Source organism: Tenrec ecaudatus, chromosome 5, assembly GCF_050624435.1.
Source record: "Tenrec ecaudatus isolate mTenEca1 chromosome 5, mTenEca1.hap1, whole genome shotgun sequence".
In the NCBI taxonomy this organism is placed as follows: Eukaryota; Metazoa; Chordata; class Mammalia; order Afrosoricida; family Tenrecidae; genus Tenrec; species Tenrec ecaudatus.
The window spans coordinates 160,218,313-160,242,297 of record NC_134534.1 but is presented as its reverse complement, the minus strand read 5'-3'; the positions used below and the strand labels follow the sequence as shown (position 1 = coordinate 160,242,297).

General features: G+C 44.7%; 1 protein-coding gene across 1 annotated transcript in view; it reads right to left on the bottom strand.

Moving 5' to 3' along the window:
• The window catches only part of PTPRN2 (protein tyrosine phosphatase receptor type N2), a 1,071,863-nt gene that overhangs the window by 76,165 nt on the left and 971,713 nt on the right, over positions 1–23,985 (bottom strand). The window contains exon 15 of the mRNA XM_075550901.1: positions 21,151–21,298. Within this exon, the coding sequence (XP_075407016.1) occupies positions 21,151–21,298 (148 nt within the window). The remainder of the gene's footprint in view (positions 1–21,150; positions 21,299–23,985) is intronic.

The following is a 23,985-nucleotide window of genomic DNA, read 5'->3' as shown; positions in this document are numbered from 1 at the left end:
ACCAGGCCTGCCACTCTCCCCTCACCACCAATTTGGGTCCCATGTTGTTCCCTTGTCCCTGGGTTTGTTAACACCACTTCCTTACCCCTCCACCTCCCCCTATCCCAAGTCCCCCCGGAACTGTCGGTCCCATTGTTTTTCCTCCAGATAGTTCATCCAGCCTGTCTTATTCAGACAGACCTGTGGAGATAATAACATGCACGAAAATAAGACAGAGGAAAACAAAGCAACAGTATACAACCAGACAACAAAACAACAACAACAAACCACTGACAAAGAACAAAATAAAACACATCAAGAAAGAAAAGCTTGTAGTTAGTTCAAGGATCGTTTGTTGGCCCTTAGGAGTGTTTTCTAGTCCAGTCTGTTGGGGCACCTATCCTGGTCCCAAAGTTCACTTTCAGCATTCCCTGGGGACCTTGCCACTCCATTCCCTTGCTGTTCCACTGCATTCCCCCAGTGCTTTGCCTCGGTGTGCGAACCTCTGTTTTTGAGAGTTATTTTTTATTAGTTGCATTTCTCCCCACCGTCCCTCACCCTTTTGAAGATGGGATGAAGCCTTTAGGTGGGGCACCTGTTAATGTGCTTGGTTGCTAACTGGAGGGTTAGCAGTCGGCGTCTACCCCGACTGAGGTGCCTCAGAAGTAAGGCCTGGTGATCTGTGAAATCAGCCACTGAAAACCTTGACTGAGATCCACTCTTACACTCACTGGGCAGCTCTGAGTAGGAATCAGCCCAAGAGCAACTGGTTAGTTTGCGAGTCTAGGAAAGAATTTTTAAAATCCTTCCAAATCGCCTCTCTTCCAATCCTATAATTGATCTTGCAGCACAAGGTGGATTCTAAGATTAACAGTGAAGTTGCTGTGTCTTTAATACTGGATTTTGAGCCTGGGATTGGAATCGCGAGAGCAATACCGCATGGGTTGGCACGATGATGGTTCCAAACTTTATCTTTCATCCTGCAAAGGATTGGTAGAATGGGGTGGTAAGTTTAAGAGAGTCACACAAGTTTCAAAAGCAAGCTGGAGGTGAAGCCAGGGCTGGATTTTATGTATATAGGATTTTCTCTCACTTAGGCTCAATTTCCAGAATACAGCTCCTTCCCGGTTCCCCACATAAAACACACATACACACACACACACACACACACACACACACACACTTCCTGGAACAAATATAATTCAATGACCTGAACCTCCATGAAAGAACAAATTTGCATTAAGAAGCAGTAATGTTGATCAGTCTGACATTTTGCCCAGTTCTGCCATCGTGAATGAGCATGATTGGAAGTTTTGCCTTATATCCAACCTTCATTGTTTGTGTACACAGTGTTCATTCACCTAAGCCGTTAAACTGTACAAATCAATACTCTGTGTATTCTGATCTAGAAACTGTCCTATACATGTACACTTTCTTTTTCTTGACAGTGTTCTAAACTCTATACAATTGACTAACTTAATGATAATACTAATAGAACTATCATATACTCCATAGGGATAATTTATAATGTCCGTTAACAAAATAATAAAGATGTCTTTAAAGGAAAACAGGCACATATATAAACAATAGATATACAAATGGATTTTGAGCTTGCAATTACTCTTAGCCCTAATCTAAGAATAATGGGTTATTATAGCATGACCTTGCTCAATGCCCACCCCCATAAACTGATCACTGAAGATACGGGCGCTATAGTAAAGTGTGGTAAAGAAAGCAGATGGTGCCTGGTTTTCAGAAAGAATAGTGTTTGAAATTTTAAAGACTTTATTTTAAAAAAACAAACAACCATCTAAGTGAGATGTCACATAGGCCTACACGGTGGAAGCACACCACCCTAAGTCATCCAAGAATTGTAAATAATAAAATCCAACTGCAGAGGAGAGAAAAGTGTTAGAACTTGAACACCTGGTTTTCAGAAGGCCGTGGATGACAGTGAAAGCCCCCAAACCATTTTCAGCTTGTGGATTAAGCCTGTGATGAATGCCTCTGACTGGATCAGTAGATTCAAAGGGACATGACGGGAGAAGCTGGCAGGAAACGGGGAGCTAACCAAGTGCAAATATGAGGAAGAAGCAACATAGTGGAATTGACTGGTGATGGTTACACAACTCTTATGATCATGACTGAACTACTGAAATGTGTGCTATGAGAGTAGCATGTCAGTGAAACTATTAAAAAACATACAATTATTTAAAAAGATTAGTCCCTGGGGGTGGGGAGGAAACTTCAGTTTTAGAACACATTTAGAAACCAGGAAGCCATGGAAATTCTTGAGGCTTTGGTATTCCTATATCTGGATCTATCCCTTTTTTGAGTTACTTTTCCCTAGGAAAATAGGTAATCAATCATTTTATCAGGAAGGGAAAGAGGAAAACACATATCAAGAAGATGCTGGTTAAATAAACACAGTGTTTTCCCTCCTCAGAATACCCCAAGGACTTATGTATTTGTGTCTTGCTTAAGAATATTTCTTTCATACTTCTCTAACATTCTCTTTCTTCTAACAGTGATTTCACATCCATCAGTTTCATTCTTCCTGGGACACTGTGACAGAGAAAGGAGAGGTGCGATGTTCACCTTTTAGAGTTAAAGGAATGAAGGCCCAGAAGGATCAAATCATGAACTTGATGCCAGCTGCCAGCAGGTGGATTTGACACAGGTGGTTTTATGCGTGTCAGAATAGAACTGCCTCCATGGGGTTGTGTTGATGGCTGAGTTGGTTGACGTAGTTACCTTCTGGAGTGCCCTTAGTTGGATAGCATCCAAGTGGACTAACCATTTATATCAACCAGGGGCTCCTTCCCACTAACTATAACCCTCCCCCCCCAAAAATAATTAAACCAGTAGTCATCAGGTTGATGGGCACTACTTACTAGGGAGGTGATATTTAGATAAATTATCCAGTGTTTTAAAGCTGTCAGATTTCTCATCCCAAATTTGAGAACGGAAGGAAGTTTCTAACTTACAGAGTTATGTCCTACATGGTAGTCCCTGGCAAGCAGCTCTGGTGGCACAGTGAGTTACCCATGGGCATAAATGCCAGAACAAGCTCTAGATGACACATAGGCAAACACCTTGCTCAATAACATTCCTTTGAAGTGGCACAGCTTACTTGCGACTAGGAGCCCTGGTGGAGTAGTGGCCTCAGCAAGATCAGCAGTTCCAAACCACCAGTCTGTCCGTAGGAGAAAGATGAGGCTTTCTACTCCTGTAGAGAGTTAAAGTCTCAGAAACCCCAGGGGGAGTTTTACCCTGTCTTATAGGGTTGCTGTGGGTTGGAATTGACGCAATGACAGTGATCGAGCCGGTGAGTGAATTAAGTGTGAGTGAGTGATTCACAGTACATCACATGGCCAACTCAAAAAACTCACTGACATGAGTTCCAGAAGTTCTTCTCGATTATTCTTAGCGTAAAGGACCCTTGAAGAGAGCCAAACCATAGTGTTTGGGGGACATTGAAACTTTATCATAAAATGATTCACTCGAATACTTGCCAGAATCTTGGACTTTCTCATGTTCCACATAAGCACATATGAATTAAGTACATGAAGGGTTTCTTTGTGATATGATCCTGCAACAGGCATCCCAAAGGTTAGCATTTTTAAATGTTGTCTGGTTATGCTATTAATATTATTTAAATAAAATTAAATTAGGGAAGCTTTACAAGTCGCTGGTTAACATTGGTACTTGACAAGGGAATTTCTTCATCCAAGTGGACTGCCAAATGTTCTTTTGGGGCTCTCCAGCTGTCTCAATTGCCTGGTAAGATTTGGATGGAATCATTGAAGCTGGACAAGACGGTATCTTTTTATTTTACTTTGAGGATGGTGCTAATGGAAATGTAGAGTGAGTCTGGCACTTGGCTTCTTGAATGTCAAGAATTGAGTCTTTAAGGAGGACTGATGGTCAACACAAGGTTGGGCCACACCCAGGGTATCTTCTACATGATTGGTAGATGGGAAATGATACAAGTGGCTACAAGTCCCTTCCCTGGGATTTCTTTCTTTTTTTTACCCCATAAAAATTCCAAATAGAAATTTACTTCAAGGACTCAAAAAGAGATAAATGATTTTATGTAAACTCCTACACCTTTAGTAATTAAAAATTATTAAACATCACAACCTTTACAAATATGTTCAAATTATATAAATCTTTCATGATGCATTATTGAGAGGATATTAAAACAATTTACCTGCTGATATAATTCTACTTCATGTTTTCTGATCTCTATGTTTTTAAAAAATCATTTCATTGGGGCTTGTACAACACTTATCACAATCCATCCATCCATCCATTGTGTCAAGCACATTTGTACATTTGTTGCCAACATCATTCTCAAACATTTTGTACTTGAGCCCTTGGTATCAGCTCATTTCCCCCTCCTTCCCTCATGAACCCTTGATAATTTATAAATTATTATTCTTTCATGTCTTACACTGACCGATGTCTCCCTTCACCCACTTGTCCGTTCCCCAGGGAGGAGGTTATATGTAGAACATTGTGATAGGTTCTCCCCTTTCCTCCCACCTTCCCCTTCCTCTTCCCTTCCTGGTATCGCCACTCTCATTATTGGCCCTGAGGGGCTTACTGTCCTGGATTTCCTGTGTTGTGAGCTCTTATTTGTACCAGTGTACATCGTCTGGTCTAGCCACATTTGTAAGGTAGAATTGGGATCCTGATAGTAGGGGGGAGGAAGCATTAAAAAACTAGAGGAAAATTCTATGTTTAATCGGTGCTATACTGCACCCTGACTGGCTCAACTCCTCCCCACCACCCTTCTGGAAGGGGATGTTCAATTGCCTACAGATGGACTTTGGGTCTCCACTCCACACTCCCCCTCATTCACAATGATATGATTTTTTGTTCTTTGATGCCTGATACCTGATCCTATCAACACCTAGAGATCACACAGGCTGGTGTGATATAGGCTTTGTTGCTTCTCACCTAGATGGCTGCTTGTTTATCTTTAAGTCTTTAAGACCCCAGATGCTATATCTTTTGATAGCCAGGCACCATCAGTTTTCTTCATCACATTTGTTTATGCACCTGCTTTGTCTTCAGCAATTGTGTTGGGAAGGTGAGTACCATGGAATGCCAGTTTAATAGAACCAAGTGTTCTTATATTGAGGGAGTACTTGAGTGGAGGCCCAATGTCCATCTGCTACCTTAATACTAAACCTATAAATATATGCACATAGATCTATTTCCCCATCTTCATATGTAAAAATATGTGCATGCCTGTATTTAGATCTCTAGAAATGCCCTTTGCCTCCTAGTTATTGCCATTTCCTTTTACTTTCCCCTTGTTCCACTATCGTGCTCAACCTTCATTTAGGTTTCAGTAATTCCTCTCAGTTACATTGCCCTTGATCAAGTCCTACCAGGCCTCCTACACCCTCCTTGCTATCGATTTTAGATCACTTTTTGTTTCCTTGTCCCTGCATTTGTAAACATTCACTTCCTTTCCCCCATCTCCCCCTCTACCATGTCCCTGCAGAACTGTAGGTCCCAATGTTTTCTCCTCCTGATTATTTATCCTGCCTATCTTACCTAGATATGCATGCAGCTATAATAATAGGCACAAAAACAAACAGAGCAAAACAAAGCAACATATGAAAACAAAACAAGAACGACCAAAAAAAAGCCTATAAATAGTTCAAGATCTGTTTGCTGACCTTTAGGAGTGTTTTCCAGTGAAGTCTTATGGAGTGCCATACGCTGGCCCCAAATTCTATTTTGGTATTCCCTGGGGACTACATTGCTCTGCTCCCCTTGCTGTTCTGTTGCACACCCTTAGTGTTTTGTCTCGGTGTGGTAGGGTCAGATCTGGCACAATTCCCCCACTGTGTTTCCAGTTTTGTCCCCCCCCTAGCACTGTGAGTCAGTGAGGGACGATGTGTCTCGCCGCAGGGCTGGCCCTATGGTCCTCTCTGCACTGGCTGCTCTGAGCAGGAATGTTGTCCTCAGGGCTTGGTGGGTCAGGATGTGCTCCACACTCTCTTCCCCCACTTTGGTTGTCCATGTAGTTGGGATTGGAGCCAGCCCCTCAAACTTCTCTTTTAGTTTTCTGCTGTCCCTAGGATTTCATGTGATCCATGGATGGAGTTATATATACATATTGCAAACATAGCCTGAGATTGTTATCAATCTAGACCAGAAATAAAACTCACTACTGTTGAGTCACATCTGACTCAAAGGGACTCTCTCAGATACAGTAGAACTATTAAGAATTTATAAGTCTATAAATTTTTACAGAAGCAGCCTGCTGCCATCTTTCCTCCTTGGGGTGACTGGGGAGTCCCACTGCTGACCTTTGCATGTGTAGCCAATGCGTGTCCCCCGTGCCACCACTAGTACTTCTGTCCTCAAATCACCAGCTGGTAATTTAACAGTGCTCTAACGATTTTGGCAGATTAAACATAGGAATGAGTTTATTTGGAATTGTCACAGTTTAGGTGAAGCAACAAATCATTTCATCACAGTTGTTTCAAGACTGAGAAACGCAACATAATTTGCCTTGCAGATCTGAGACAGGAGACAAACCAAGAGTGTGATCTGAAGAGGTGAGCCCTCTCTACAAGAACAGCTAGCTCACAGTGCTTTTAAACCTCCTTCATCTGCAAATCAGTAGGTAGTAGAGAACTTGACCTCACTCCAAGAAAAGTCCTCCTGAGAAAACCTTCGAACCCCCAGGGACTCCCTGAGTAATGGGAGTGTCTTTGTTATTCATGTTGGGCCTCTGGGACTACACCTGACAAGTTATGCTAATACAGTGACTTTTGGTGGGCACCTGATGCCCAACCTCCTGCAGAGGTGGGGGCTGAAGACTGGTTTTAGTCCTGTGGACAACAGACCGATCAATCCTGTCTATTTAATAAGCCCCCATAAAACCTATGGGAGATGAAGTGTACATGCTTTTCCCAGGTTGGCACTGCTTTATGCATATTGTCACACATTAATCCCAGAAGAAGAATGCATCCCTTAATGAATGCTGTATGTTCAGCACCATCCCAGTATCTTCCCTGGTATCCCCTCTTTCCCTTTGGCCGATTTTCTACCACCTTCCCCTATAATAAGCATACCCGCAAGAATAATAGAAAATTATTGAAATGGATTATTTGGGAAACCCCTGAACTTGCAGTTGGTGTCAGAAGTGAGAGAGGCCTCATGTGAACTCTTTCCTCTATGTAGCTGGATACTATTTCCTCTAGCTGGGTTCACAGGTTGGGGGCAGTCCTCACCGTCTGGGGACGGTGCCCTTGGATTTTGCAGTTTGGCTAACTTGGAATCAATGGTCTAAAGGGAAAAGTCCTGCTTTTAAATCTTTTGGAAACACATAGCTCACACTATAATACCATCACATATTTATGAAGAGTCGGAGCGTTCTGTTCAGGGTCATTCTGTGGGTCATCACGTAATGTTGCATTTGGGCAGACTGAAGCAAACAGATTTAAAAAGCACTGTCGCATCTCCTAAGGGGTCTAAGAAATTAAGAGGGCCCTGTTTCACTTCCAAGCACCAAACACACCCAAACCAGCTCTCATAGGGAAGTGATGGTAGCCTGAAATCTGCTGGCCACGGGGCTTGGTGGTTTATCTGGTGTCTTACATTGTCCCACCAGAATCTCCTTCAGGTCTTTCAAGTGGTAAGCCTAAAGTAGATGACCAGGATGGTTGGTAGGTGGATGGCAGCATAGGTAAACTATAAGGGCCTTGAGCACAGCAGGGTTACTACCTTCTACACACTGCTACCTACTGCTCACGATGGTTTCTGAGCCTGTCAATCTTGATGGGAGCAGACTGCCTCATCTTTCCCCCCTGGAGCTTCTAGTGGGTTTGTATGGCCAACCTTTAGAAGCCTAACGCCTAACTCAGGGAACCCTTTGAAGCTTTGAGCAACCTCTTAACTTCGCATAAAGCTCACCCTTGTGGATCTCCAGAGAAAAGGAACACTCAGTGAGCAGAGTGGACGGAAGGAATCACCCTGATGTTCTCAGACTGCTGCGGCCTGGAAGAACCCAGAAGGAACCATTCTGTTCTGGCCGAGGTTCGGTCTCTACTGACTTGTTTGCTGTTATATAACCTCAAATGGGTTTTAGTTTCTTCATCTCCTAAACATACGGCTGACCTAGATGGTCTAAAAAGGTTCCAAAACTTGGGGTTATGTAATGAAACCAACCAACAGGCAGCGAGGCATCAAATGAAAGGATTCCTTCTGAGCAGCGGTAGCAGGCAGATTGATGGAGGAGAGGCAGTACTGGCAGGAGGTTCAAACAGCCCCTGAGGTGAGTCATGGGCACGTGCTGTTTGGAAACAGCAACTATTGGGGTATTAATCTTACAGTCATGTCAGTGCAGAGAGGTAACATCAAGACTGTCATCTTCGAATGTAGTGGGCAAAATGATGAATGGAGAGGAGTGTGACAATGCTTGCTTTCCATAATTTTGTGGCACACACACAAGAACAATTTTGCATAATAAGAACAGAGATAGCACCCAAGCAAAACCATGCCATCTGCATCATTCTACCGAGAGGCCATCAATCAGCACACAGTTACTATGACTCTACTCTGTGCATGGAGCTGTTAGACCCTATGACTGCTATAAAGAAGTAAAGATAGACAGACGATAAGAAATGTACCTGCCTCCAAGGTGCTTAAACTCCACGTAGGTGGGCACCTTAGACACATTTAAAAAGATGGATAACGTTCTGTATTTGACTGAGAACACACATTGTCAGCAGAAAAAATCTTGGACTCCAGTTCTGCTGACTGAGAAAAGGGAAGGGTTTTCTCTTCCAATTGAAGGTCATGACATTGAAAGGGAATTCATGGGTATGGGCTCTTTGAAATGGGGTCTAGGAACATGATTATTAGTATTATTTCCTCCCCCAGGCTTAATGCCAACTAGGATGTGTCTGGAAAAACAAAGACAGAAAATCTGGCAGGGTGCTTGTCATTAGCTTAACAGAGATTTTAAGTACAATGGGAAGATGTGGAGGAATGTCCAAACAGACAATAAGAACATTTCGTTTACACAGCAACGAGGAGGATGGAGACAGAAGGAAGGCAGTGGAGCTTCAATGGTCGAATTCCTGCTTCCCATATAGGCTTAGTTCCTGGCTAACGGACAGATAGCAGCCGTCTCTCGGTGGAAGCTCACGTGCTGTTACGATGCTCAGCAGGTTTCAGCTGAGCTTCCAGACAAAACAGACTAGGAAGAAGGCCTGACCCATCTACTTTCAGTGAATGGCAATTCTATGGGTGACAAGAGACCAATCCATAACCAATTATGGGGACAGCACAAGACCAGGAAGCACTTTGATCTTCCATTGTCATGAGTTGGGAGGTAACTTAACAGCAGCTACCAATGATAAAAGAGGTACCAGGAATTCTTGAGAGGAAGGAAGGAAACAAGAAGGAACCTCACTACTGGTTTCATATCTATTCATTACTTGAGCACAAGGCGTGAACTAGTAACTCCGTGACCTGGGCATTGCAATTCTTTCATGAACTGTGGGATGTGTATAGCTTCTACCTCTGTGGCTCAGTGGGAAGCTCTGGTCCCACTTTTAGTATAAGTGATCATCTGGTGGGGCCTGTATAATTTCATTAATCTGAAGAAACTTGGCCTCATTCCATCAAATCCTGAATCATTGATTCCCTTGAGACATACGCTTTCCACTAATGTTATAAAAAAAACAACTTCATTACCATAAAATGGCTTTTAATTTCACTCAGAATGCCTTCCATGAATGAAAACATAGAGTTTCAACAAAAATTCAAAGCAGAAAATAATAATTTGGTCTTACACAAAACAGCAACGGAGTCTTAAGAGACCACAGAGCCTTGGTGGCTTGGATTCATGACTGGCGCATGGCAATGCAAGGGCTGATCTTATGGGACAGGAAAAAGATGCTCACAGGAATGAGTCGGGGGTGCTGCATTCTACACCCGGGCGGTGGATGCTATGTGGCAATCCGCAGAGTTGAGATGGACGCACGGTGACAATGCGTGGGTCACGATAAAAGGAGATGGAGAGAAGCCAATTGCTGAGGACTTCTTATAGTCACTATACAATTTACATTCAAAGCAACCTGGCCCAGAAGCTTCCTAAATCCCCAAACTCTCAACTACTACTTCAGCATATAATCATGCTGAGTCCCATCAGATGGAGAAAGTATCATCGAGAAAGTGGAATTGCCACTTTAATTGCCCATAAACAGGCTATCAGTGCAGGTCTGAAGTAACGTCCAGAGCTGTGGCCTCAAGTAAGAAACCCTTTTGTTAGGGACTGCTCCCCTTTTTCTCCGTTGCCATCACAAGCACCAGCAGCTGAGCTTCTAGCCCCATTTTTCACATGGCAACAAACAACAGTATCTTCTTTCTGGGAGCTACTGTAGCACTGATAATGTGTAGAGAACAACAAAGCCATGTTCAGAAGCGAATTCTGAGCAGGCTACCAGGCTTTCTCACAAGGTCAAATGAGTACCTCCTTCCCACCATCTTCCAGCATGCACTGCCTCCCCTATCTTACTGTCTGAGGTACTTAGTTTATTGTGCCAACCTGGCCGATCAACACATAGGCGGTTAATTGAAGGCAGAGGGATAAACGGCTCAGTGAGCCTCATCTTTCTAATTCTCGGTCTCTTGCTTTGTGATGGTCAGACCAGGGTGCAGTTGCCTTAGCCAGTTCCCTGATTCAGCTGGCAAGGCTCACTTCCTGTAAGACATCTCTGAGGAGAAGCCACATGGACATACCCTGATGCAGCCCTGGGTGTTGGAGCAGCCGTGTGGAGACCCCTGCCAACGCTGAGATGCTTACAACACTGATTAAGCTTTCCTCCTGCAGTCGGCATCATAGTGTGTGTTTTGTGAGATGGAGGAGGACTTTGTGGATTGGTGTGAGACATATGGGTTAATGTTGAACTTGTGGGCTTGGGCAGCCTGGATTGGGATGTTTTCTTGATGTGCACTTAACCTTTATATAAAACTCTCTCTTATACATGAGTTTCTGTGGATTTGTTTCTCTAAAATACGTGGACTAAAACAGTGTTCTATTACTCTGAAACAAATTACCACAGCATGGTGGCTTAAAACAAACAAAACTTATCACCTTACAGTTCTGTAGGTCAAAGCTTTGGTTCCTCCCAGAAGTTCTAGGAGATAACCCATGTCCTTGTCCTTTCCAGTCATGAACGGGAACTGGAATGCTCTCCAGAATGGAAACAGCGACTGGCCAAAGCCTGGTCAGCAAGCCAGGAAAGACTCTCGACTGGTTGAGTTGAAAACACCATGGCCGCACACAAAGCTGGTGTCCAACCATGAGACTCTGAATGACGTCGCGCTCCCCAGTCCTACCAATTACCTACTCCATCTCATGCAGCATGCTGCTCCCAGGGCTCACTGCACTGCTTCCAAGCCTCCCATTCTGGGGCTGTGATTGGCTAGCATCTCCTGTTCTGGTTAGCATTCACCTAGCTTTATCAGCCACGACTGAACTTGCCTGAGGTCCCATTCCCAGCTTCTAGAGCAGTGATTATCAATCTGTGGATCGAGACCTCTTTGGTGGGGTCGAATGACCCTTTCACAGGGGTTGCCCAATTCATAACAGTAGCAAAATGACACGGATGAAGTAGCAACAAGAACAGCTTTATGCTTGCGGGTCCCCACCACCTGAGGCACTGTATGAAAGGGTTGTGGCATGAGGAAGGAGGAGAACCACTGCTCTAGAGGCTGCCTGCATTTCTTAGCTCAGGACTGCTTCCTTTTCTTCAAAGCCAGCACCAGGGTGTTGCTTCATTCTCCCACTGCGCGGCTCTGCTCTTCGCACCAGCCTCCCTCTCCCATTGGGTGAGGACCTGATGATGCCAGTCAGCCAACCTGGGTACCCTCAGATAGTACACGAACTCACTGCCACTCAGTCAAAACGGAAGCACAGCAGACCTATAGGGCAGAATGTAACTAACTACACAGGGTTTCTGAGACTGCAGATCTACACAGAACCACAGTGCTACATTTTCCTCTTGTGGGGCAGCTGGTGGGGTTGAACTACCAACCTCTGGTTAACAGCCTCGCACTTTAACCACTGTGTCACCAGGGCACCCTGAATCTAGGATAGGCTCCCTAATTTAAGGTCAGTTGATTAGCAACGTTCAGTCCATCTGTGACCTCTGTGACCTCTGTGATCTTTCACCGAAGTAAGTATAATTTCCACAAATTCCAGGAGCTGGGCTGCGACATCCACCAGGGACATCACTCTAGCCCCACTCAGCCAACCTCGCAACAAACAGCACACGCTGGCTCTGAGAGCCCAGAAGTCCACTGCCTGCCTTAGACCGCGTATGTGTCTCACGTTTCCCCGACTCCGACAGGAAAAGCCCACTGTGGGGCTGGGAGTCCACACTAACCCGGAGGTCTTTGGAAGCCCCATCCTGTCAAAAGGTACGACCACTCTAGCGGCAAAATCAAAATGAAGAACCTGAAAAGGCAAGAGGGGGCAGAAGAAAAATAAAGAGAAAAGTGGGGGAAGAAGTCCGCAGCGCAGTTGATAAGTTCTGACTTACTCTTCTAAAAAGCTTTACACCTTGGAAGCTGAAGCAAGAAATTAGTTTTGCGATAAGCCTGAATTAATATGCAAACAATCACCAGAGGGACAATCGCCTCGGAAGAAAACTGGCAGAATCATCTTAAACAGAATGTGGGGCATTGAATACAGAAACAGATAAGAAGAATTCAGCTCCAGATTCTCTAGGAGGAAGCCCACCCAAAGAGAGCCAAGACACCCTAAAAAGCAGGGGCCTGACAATACAGGGATGGATAATCTCTGGTACGAAAGGGAGAAATGGGCATGCAGAGAAACCAGTGTGCTTCAAAGTCTCAAAGGACATGTGCAGACTGTGGAACATGCCTGGGGGACACACAATTAAGGACAAATACAAAAGCTTCTGGAAGGCTGATTCCCAGGATGGGCGGATGGTGCAGAAGAAGCCAGGGCATATCGGATGAGGCGCTTTAGTTGTGCTTAGAGAAATGACAAGACCCTCTCGGATACAGAGCCCCTATTGGTGCAGGCGGGATAGGTCCAAGTGATGGCAAAGAGCACAAGGACTCGCCCACTCCTTTGCTTTGGTCATCTGTATGGAAGAGACTGCTTTTCCAAAGGAGAAAGACCGTTAGTGTGGAGCTGAGCCCCCAGGGAAATGCACAGATGGTAAGAGAAGGTCAGAGAAAACAAGTTACTGCAAAGTGTCTGGCCACCAGGCCCACAGGAATTCTGTAGCAGGTTTTTCCAATTGCACGTGAGGTTGTAGCAGTGTGGCCAGTCTGATTCCTGTAGGATTCCGCTCTCATGGATCTGGTCACATTATCAAATAGATCTCTCCACAGGCAGTGTGTGATTGAACGGTGATCACTAGGAGGAGAATGGCCGTGTGTGTGTGTGTGTGTGAAGGTCTGTTTTATTTGATAACACAGCACATTATTAGAAAACAGGATTGTGTCTAGAGAGAATGGCTTTTCTTTAATCTCTTTGTTGGGGGCTCATACAGCTCTTATCACAATCCATACATCCAATCATGGTGTCAAGCACATTTGTACATATGTTGCCATCGTCATTTTCAAAACATTTTTCTTTCTACTTGAGCCCTTGGTATCGGCTGAGAATGGCTTTTTAAGAACAAGTTGTGTCAGAAAAAAACTTTGTTTAAAAGTTGGGGGATACTTTAAAAATAAAGAGTAAAGAGACCTAACAGCCAAAAAGCAATGATGAAACTTGATGATATTCTGCCACCTCCCAGAGTTGTAAAGCCTAATGAGACTATCTTAGGGGCTCGATTATAAAGTAGATATTAGAGGATATTCAACACTTGTTGATTCTCATAGCTATAATTATGGGATGGTAGTTTTATATAAAGGAGTCTTGGTAGTGTAGCGAGTTACTCGTTGGGCTGCAGTCTGCAAGGTCAGCAGTTTGAAACCACCAGCCGCTCTGTGGGAGAAAGACAAGGCTTTCTATTCCCATAAACTGTTTTGGTCATGGAAACCCACAGGGGCAGTTCCACCTTGTCCGACCGGGTCACTGTGAGTTGGCATTGATACAATAGCAGAGTTGTTGAGTTTTCTAGAACATCATATATTTAGGAAATAGGAAACTTACTATCAAGTAACTTGGCCACCAAAAAAAAATACAGCTCCTGTGGGACTTAGGGTATAAATGTGGCAAAAGCTTGAGTAGTCGTGTTTGGATCCAGGTGGTGGAAACAGAGGTGACATCAAACTAATATTTCAATTTGTTTGAATGTTGTAGACACTTTCATAGTACACAGGGTTGGGGTGTGGAGGCAGTATCTCTTGGGGCAAACTATTTAAATTTCTTTAAGTTTCTTTTACCTGAAAAGCAGAGATGATAATATGAATTGCATAGGGTTTGACATGAAGCTTGACGTACAATATTGGGCAGAATGCATTTAGTATGATAGCTAATATGGGGTGCTTGATGAACATCTCCCCATCTTATTAGGGGCTCCTGGCCAACCCTGAACCATGGAGACCTCCAGACAGAACTGTCAGGTCAAGTCTTAGCTCATTGAACAACTGTCTAGACTACTCATTAATGAATCTGTGTCAGCACACAGAAAGTGCTCTTTATTGCCGCCCCCTGTTTCTATCCTGTTGAACATGTTTTTATCAATGACTTGAAGGCACAGAAATATGTTTATCCAATGTGCAGATGGCAAAAAGCTGGGGGAGGGGCTACACTGTGTTGAATCAGGACTCCAAGTCCTTTCGACAGATTGGAATAACAGACCACACCCAACACGACACAGTTTACTAGAGATGAATTAAAGGGTTCAATTCGCCTGTTAAAACAGACAAAAAACAATCAACATAAGCAAACACAACTGTGTAAGGAGAGGCAGGGGGCTAGGGATCCTTGGCTTAAAGGTGTCCTAATAGAAAGTCCATTTTAGTTGAATGCAAGCTCAAAGTGAATCCACTTTGTGAGACATTTAGCAAACAAGGTGGGATCATGTAACTGTGTCCCTCTCTGTGTGTTTACTGCCCAGACATGGAAGAAACACAGACACTATCCTCTGACCCTGAGGAAAAAGGGAGGTTCTTCTGGACCAGGAAAGCCAGAAGGGTTCAGAAGTGTACGGACCGGTTGCTAGGTCTCCACCTGGAAGACCCAGACTTTACATGGCCCCGAGACCCCTCACAACTCTCCAGCTCTGTAAATAACGCAAGCAATGGAATGGTGAGAACCAGAGACTGCAGCGTCATATGCAGTCCGACAGCTGAACATGCAAGGTCTAGCATCAAGGAGAGCCAAAAGACTACAAACTCCGCCTCTGAGGGGCTGCACTGTGGAAGGTCAGTGTAGTCAATAATCGGAGAAATCCACCCTCCCTCTGTTTTTAGCACTAGAAGGCACCTGACTCACTCCGGGAAGGTGTGTGTGCCCGGCAGTTACCAGACAACCCATTCACGCCCTTGCCCACGGAGCTCGGGATGGCTTCATGAGTATCGCTCTGGGTCTAAAAATCATTTTTGAACCCTTGTTTGCACCCCTCAAGTGAAAAACAAATCCTTCGGTCTCGGAAGAGTTTCTGCCTGGGCTACGGCAACGTACAAAGCCACATAGAATCTTCTGGAAGATTTTCTTTTCAGACCCATAAACAGGTAGCTTTTCTCAAACTGAGAGGCAGAGAGTGAGCTAGCTCTTGGGAAACAGCCACAGGCCTCACAGAAGGGCAGCCAGGCCAGGAAGTTATCTCACAGGTAGGGATAAAGCCTATGTGAGAGAGAGAGAGAGAGAGAGAGAGAGAGAGAGAGAGAGAGAGAGAGAGAGAGAGAGAGAGAGAGAGAGAGAGAGAGAGAGAGAGAGAGAGATTTGTATCATTTTGGGTCACCTGAAAGCGACAGAAGCTGAGTATTTCTCTGAAGGACTTCTTCTATACACGGTCTGAAAACAATGTTCAGACCAAAGATTTATTTGGAAATACATTATTTTCTGTGTATCTTAAGGTCACCAAGGGTTAGAGGTGACTCAGCTGCATCTAAAAACCAGGCTTACACTGAGTACTGCAGGCCTTACACAGGTTTCAAGATTTGTTTCGGTGCCACTGTGCTTTACATGGAAAACGTGCAGACATATTTTCAATCTCACAAAACCTATTGAGGTTTCTGAAGGTCAGTGTCCCAAGGAACACAAATGGCTTTGGGTGGAAAACCCCTTTCTCTTTGTTCCAGTCATGGAAGTAATTCCTGGTAGGGATGAGAGGTTGCTTCTCAGGGAGGCTCTAGAATGACACCTGACACACGATATGCTCCAGAAGTCAATGGAACTGCTATTTTTTTCATCACAAGTTAGCAAACGGGGAGCCAGCTTCTGAGAACTGTCCTTTACTCTCTGACCATGTCGGTGGGGCAAGGCCCGGGGAGGGGCCGGCCAGTGTCTCTGTCTTGGGGTATGAAGTCACAATTATAAACTCCTTTGTCATAACATGTATTCTGGGTTTATTTTCCTCTCCAGGCATCAATCCTTCCTGCTTCCCGCCCGGCCTTCTTTATTTTATTGTGATAAAATATACGAACCAAACCATTTTCCATTTTAGCTTTTAATTACATTCCTCGTTAACCGATTCTGAAAGTTTTCCACCAGCCCAAGCAGCAGCTCAGAACCGCTGCTGCAGGAACGTCCAGTCCCCCTCCTTCCAGGCTCTGGAATCCAGTGGCAAGCTTCTATCGCTCTGCGTTAGCAGCTATTACCTTTCAATGAGTAAAAACAGGAAGTGACTACATTCTGCATCTGTCCTTTTGTCTTTATGTATTGGAGCCCTTTGCCTTTCATCTTCTTCAGTTTTGTCTATGCGTTTCTGCTATTCTGCCTGCATCTATTTTCCCCATGTTATTATAATCCAGATTAAACCCTTTTTTTTTGGTTTTGAAGATACTATACTAAAATAGCATCATATTACTTTTCTTAATATAAAAAGCAGATGAGAGGGATATTGCCTGGTTATTTAAAATGCAAAACATTTAACTTTAATAGCAAATTAAATTCTTTGCTTAATATTAAACTTGAGATAATACTATACCAGACCAAGCACAGTGTCAGTTCACCAACATACAAACATTAGTTCTCTTCTCCTTTGAATGCTAATTAGGATCACAGCAGAACCTCTGGGTTATAAAAGGGCATGGTTTCCTATGCAACTTTCCAGATGAATTGTCTCCCAGCCTAGGCTGGCATCACTCCAGGGCCAGGAGCTGGAAAGTCATCTTAGACAGGAATCAAAGCAAAGACACACAAGAGGAAGGCAGTGTGGTGCTGGGTGGCCTCCTGGCTACAAAAGAAAGAGCTATGCTGGGACTATAGGAGATCCAGTTGAGTAAACTTGGTGGATTTACACTAGGGAACATTTTGCTGGACAGGAAATCCCTTTACTTCCTTGGTGTGGTTGATAGAGGTCCATTGGGTAGTTGCTGGCAGAATGGGTTCAGAGGAGAGATGGAGTCAAGACAGAGATCAGAGGACCTTAGGAGGACCATGGGCGGTGGGCCAGGAAGAGTAAGTCAGGGGTGAACCTTTACAACCTTTCAAAACCAAGAGACAAAGGCTGAGTGACAGTAAACGAAGCAAATGCAGAGAAGGTGCCCAGGCCTCTGGCCCAAGATAGGCAATGAGTAAGACCATTGACAGAAGTGTGGCAGCTGGTGAGGACCGGTGTCCTAATTATGCTGGCATTTGCTCTCATGAACATTAATCTACATGCTGCTAATAAAATCAACATAAACTTTCAGAGCTAGGGACGATTAGGAGGCCAATAGTCTCCAGGATTGTCGCTTTATGACAGAGGAAGTCCTAGTGGAAGATGACCAGGTAAAATGGAGCCGGGAGTTAAGGAGGAGAGTTTGGGAAGACCAGCATGAGTCTAAGCCAGCGGCTCTCAACCTGGAAGTCACGACCCCTTTGGGGGGGTCGAACGACCCTTTCACAGGGGTCACCCAATTCTTAACAGTAGCAGCATGATAGTGATGAAGTAGGAACGAGAATAATTTTATGGCTGGGGGGGTCACCGCAACTTGAGGCTCTGTATGAAAGGGTCTCGATATTAGGAAGGTTGAGAACCACTGGTCTAAGCAATGCCACTCTCCCCACCCACTGGCCAAGTGCTCTGTTTCAGAAGAAACAGAGATTGAAAGGCGATGATAGGATTTCGTCATAGCAGTTAGGAAAGTCAGTCAGAGAGGGGGGTAGGCGACACAAGTATGTTCAAAGTAGGCTTGTTGTCTAGAGCTGCACCAACCATGCCTCTGCCCTGCCCTCTCTGACTGGCTTTTCAGCCTCTAACAGCAAAGTTATTTCTTCACACCCTCCCACAGCTAAGATTGCCCAGTCAAGCATACATGCTGACAAAGGAACACTGGGAAAAGGGGAGAGAGTCCCAGAGCGGCACCAATGGTGAAGGCACACAGCTGCTGACCCAAAGGGCAAAGTTCAAATCTTCCTAGAGGCACTTCTGAAGAAAGGCTGGGCCATCTGCTTTTGAAAAATCAGCCCCCCAAAACCCCTTGGAGCCCAGTGCAAGTGTGTAGCACCCAGAGTCACCCCGAGTCGGAAGCAATTCTGTGAGCAATTGGTTTGGCTTGGTTTCTTTGGGAAGAGAAGGCAGCACACGATAGACAACCGCTTTCTGATGCCCAATGTCTGAGGCAAATAAAGACAGGATTTCCTTCCACTAGCCCTTCCCTTTGGCTCCAACAGTCAGGCCCAGGGTGTGCTGCTCAAAGAGGGGCATCTCAAAGCCTTCGCAGGGTCCTGGCTCTTGGGTGGCTGGAAGCACCAGCAATCAGCTGTCACAGAGAAATGGCCACCTGCTTCTGGCTATGTTACCCAACTGAGCTCCTGGAAGCTGAGTCATCTGGCTTAGCATGACACAGACAGAATCCAAGGTGCCACTGAGGACTCCAGGGGTACAGAATGGATACACCACGGTCATGTTTCTTTCATGTTTGAGGGTTATCATTGGAGGGAAGGGAGGCGGAGGACGCGGAAGAAAAGGCTGGCTATCACACTGAAACGGACACGTTCTCCAACATCGAAAACACCTAAAAGGCGCCCCGGTGACACAGTGGTTAAGTGTTAAGCTGGTAATCGAAAGGTCACTGGTTCGAACCACCAGCCACTCCTCAGGAAATCTGGCCCCCCCAGCCTCATCGAGATTGTAACCTTGGAAAGTCCTACTCTGCCGGCCCCCAGGAGTTGGGATCGACTCCATGGTTGTGTGTTGTGTTTGGGGTTGGTTTGGTTTTAAACAAAAGGCTTGGAAACCCAAATACACAATCCAGTCCCTGGAAGGTATTCAATTAAGTGCCTTCATTTGCGAACAAGTTGATTGTGGGTCCTTGCGACCCAGCGTGTGTCAGAGAACTATGCTCTCTGTAGGGTTTTCGGGAGATTTTCCAGAAGTAGATCGCCAGGGCTTCCTTCCAAGGTGCCTCTGTGGACTTGAACCTCCAGTCATTTGCATAGGGGCTGAGCCAGTGAACTATCTGTCCCAACCAGGGCATGCATGTTCAGTGAATGAGCAAATTTACCCCCCAATCAGCGAAGAATTGAAGACCTGGTTCAGTCTTTCCTTTAAACAGTCAGCCTTTGAGAGTGCTGACCGCAGGTTATTTGCCTCTGAATCCTCCCATCGATCAGTGCTCTCCGACTCCGAGTCCACTTACCTGCTGATTTACTTTCACCTGATAGAAAACCTGTGACTCCGAACAGCTCCTCTTGCTAGGGCTTTTTAAGAGCAACAAAATAGGAACAGAGGGCCTGCTCTGTAAACCGACTAAACTGTACGGGGAAACAACAACTTTCTACTGAGAAGTGGGTTTTGAATTTTACAAATGTCTTTGACTTCCCGTGTTGGCTCCTAGAGAAAAACAGAATTCTAATGTTTATAATGATTTGACCATAAATGTTGATCAGCTTTCCACTGCTTGAGGGACAGAAGATAGAGTGGCAGTGGTCTGGGGCCAGGGCCTTTTTGGGAGGACAACAAGCAGATCAATGCCCAGAACTGGCTCCCAGGAGGCAAAGTTGGGACAAAATGACCCTCACAGTTAGGGGAGACATTGGTCTTAGGCGCTTTTGCAATGCTGCATTGGGATTGCTTGTGCCTTTGTTGTGCTCTCAAGGGTGCAAACTAAAGATACAGGCGCTACATCAAAGTGTGGTGAAGAAAGCAAATGGTGCCTGGCTATCAGAAAGAATAGTGTCTGGGGTCTAAAAGGCTTGTCTTAAAATAAGCAGCCATCTAAGAGAGGTAGGTGCCTACTAAGTTCTCACAGAAGAAGCACACCAGCCCATTGATCCAAGAGCTGTCAATTAACAAGAACCAAACCCAAAGGAGGGAATCGGAGAAGAGCTTAGATTCTGAACACCTGTTTTGCAGAAGCCTCTGGATGGCACTGAATCCCGAAACCCATTCCAAGGTTCCTCCTGCTGAAACTCCTGCTGAAATCCCCACTGCCTAGAGACCAGGGAGGGGAAAGGCCTTGTTCTCAGATAGTACAGTGTACGGTGGATTACAGCAGTTGAAGTTAGGTCAAAGTGTCACATCTTGTCACATCTTGTCATTTGATTTCCCACGTGATCCAAAGTTCAATGGCCCCCGTTTTGTTTTTTAAATTTTCTGCTTTGTTTTTGATTGAGGTTTCATTGTGTTGTTTTGGGTCTTTGATCTGTGTTTTGTTTTCATTTTGTCCATTTTTGGTGTATGAAACCCAAGATAGATAAACGTATAGAGATAACAAGTGGATTAACCGTTCAAAAGGGCACGTCAGGGGAGGTTGGTGGGAAATGGAGAGCTGACAATGAGTACAAGGAAGAAAAATGGTGCTGGAACGGATAGTGGTGATGGGTACACAGCTCTTATGAATGTGACTGAACTAGTGCAATGGATGATATGTGACTTGTATGCCAGTGAAACTGTTAATAATGAATATGTATTTTAAATTAATTAAAAATAAATACAAGAAAAATAAGAAAATGCTGCCTACAGCTGTCAATAATGAATCGTCTCCCCCACCTCGTGCCGCCCACCCACTCAGTGGCGACCTTTTGGGAACGGAAGTGACTGTGGTACGTACACGTCAGCACGGCCAAGCAGCGGTTCTTCTGAAGGTTCTCTTCCGTCTGCGCCACCAGGGAGCTGTTGGGCTCTGCCTGGTAGGCACACAGCGCCTCCCACTCTTTCTCCAGGCGATTCTTGTTCTTCAGATGGTCTTCCATGTAGGACTGGAATGTAAGCAACACAGTCAGGGAATGGTATCTGGAGCAACATTAGTCCCTGCGCATCATTAAGGGGAAAGTGAGTTGGCTGACACAGGGTCGAGCTCTCCTGTCCCTTTAGTTGTGACCGAGGGAGCTGCTTCTCATACTAGGTCAACTGAGAAGCACATCCACTTGCCAATGTATTAAATGCAGCGCACGCTTTGTTACTGTTTGCGTGGTCAAGCGTGCGTGTGAAGTGCCTACGAAGAGTAAGCACAGAGACAGGACAGCATTTCATTGTGTGACATGGTAAGTGGACAGGAGCAGGATTCAGTGCAATGGCAGTTAACTGTCACAATATGAGTGCCACATGTGGACGTTTAAAACACATTATGAAGTTGATTCTCCAGGCACTTATGAACTGGCCAAAAATGACCCACGTGCACCTTAAAAACCCAAACCAAACCAATGTCATTGAGTCGATTTAGCTTCATAGTGATGCTACAGAGCAGTGGTTCTCAACCTTCCTAATGCCACAACCCTTATATACAGGTCTTCATGTTGGGGTGACCCCCCAACCATCAAATTATTTTCCTTGCTACTTCACGCTACTGTTATGAATCAGGCGACCCGTGAAAGGGTCATCTGACCCTAAAGGGGTCGCGACCCACAGGTTGAGAACAGCTGCTATATAAGGCTTCTGAGGATGTAAAATCACACGGAGCAGACAGACTCATCTTTCTCCCACAGTACTGCTGGTAGGTTTGACCCACTGACCTCGGGGCTAGTAGTCCAATGTTCACCCAGCAGTGCCAGCAGGGCGCCTCAAACACACCTGAAACAACTTCAATCCCAGTATGGGAAATACAAATCAAACGAAGTAGCAATCTGTGGGCATTCCCTAACGTCTTCTTACAAGCAAACAATATTGTGGTGGCGGAGGTGGTGGTGGTTAGATGCCGTCAAATAGGTTCCAACTTTTAGGGCCCCCATGCTCAACAGAATGAGCCACCACCCAGTCCTGCACCATTTTTACCACTGTTCGTATGTGTGAGCCCATTACCCCAGTCACTGTGTCAATCCATCTGGTCGAGGACCTTCCTCTTCTTCATGACTCCCCACTTTACCAAGCATGAGGTCCTTCTCCAGGGCCTGGTCGCTCCTGACGACACGTACAAAGTACGTGAAAGAAAGACTCAGCATCCTTGCCTCCATCCGTGACTGGATTTATTGTAAGACAGATCCGTTTGTTCTTTTGGCAGTCCAGGGTAACTTGAACTCTTCTTTACCAACACCATAATTTGAATGCATTGATTTCTCTTTGGTCTCCCTTATTCAATGCCCAACTTTCACATGCACATAAAGTGATTGAAAATACTATGACTTGAGTCAGGTGCGACTCAATCCACCAAGTAACATCCTGCTTCTCAACACTTGAACGCGGTCTTGTGCAGCAGATTTACCTAATAAAATGCTTCATTTCATCTGTTGACTACTCCTTCCACGTGTTGATTGCGGAGCTAAGCAAAATGAAATCCTTGACAATATCAGTCTTTTCTACATTTATCATGATGCTACTTGGTCCAGTTGTGAGGATTTGGGTCTTCTTAACAGTCAGCTGTAATTCACACTGCAGTTGCAATCTTTGACCTTCATCAGCAAGTGCTTCAAGTCCTCCTCACTTTCAGCATGCAAGGTTGTGTCATCTGCATAATGCAGGTTGTTAATAAGCCTTCCTTCAATCTTGACCACACAGTCTTCTTCATAGAATCCAGGTTATTTGATTATTTGCTCAGCAGATGGGATAGGTATGGTGAGAGGATGCAACCCTGATGTACACTTTTCTAGATTTTAAGCCATCCAATAGTCCCTTGTTCTGTTCACAGAACTGTCTCTTGATCCATGTTCAGGTTCCTCATGAACACCAGGAAGTGTTCTGGAATTTCTGTTCTTACCAAGGCTACATATAATTTGTTATGATCCACACAGTCAAATGCCTTTGCATCATCTCTAAAGCACAAATATCTTTTGAGTATTTTCTACTGTCAGGAAAGATCCATTTGACTTCAGCAAAGAGATCTCTTGTTCTTCTGAATCCAGCTGAACCTATGGCAGCTCACTGTCAATGTGTTGCTGCAACCAATGTTGGATAATATTCAGCAACATTTTACTTGCATGTGATATTGATGATACTGTTCTATCATTTATGCATTCTGTTGGCTGCTTTTTTAAATGGGTACAAATATGAATCTCTTCCAGTTAGGGGGCCAAGTAGCTATCTTCCAAATTTCTCAGCATAGATGGGTGGGTGCTTCCAGTGCTTCGATAGTGTGTTGAAATGTTTCTATGGATATTCCATCAATTCCTGGAGTCTTGCTTTCGGCTAATACTTTCAGTGCAGCTTGGACTTCTTCCTGCGGTACTACTGGTTCTTGCTCTTGAAATGGTTGAATGCCGACTATTATTTTGGTAGTTAGTGTTTATTCTTTCCATCTTCTTTGTATGTTTCCTGCATTGTTCAATGTTTTGTCTATAGAACCGTTCGATGTTATAATCAGAGGAAGAATTTTTCTCTTGATTTCTTTCCATTTAAGATATCCTGAATGTGTTCTTCTTTTCCAGTTTTCTAAGTCTCCGCCTACTTCATTATAATATCTTACTCTGTCTTCTTGAGCTGCCCTTTGAAATTTTCTGTTCAGCTCTTTGACTTC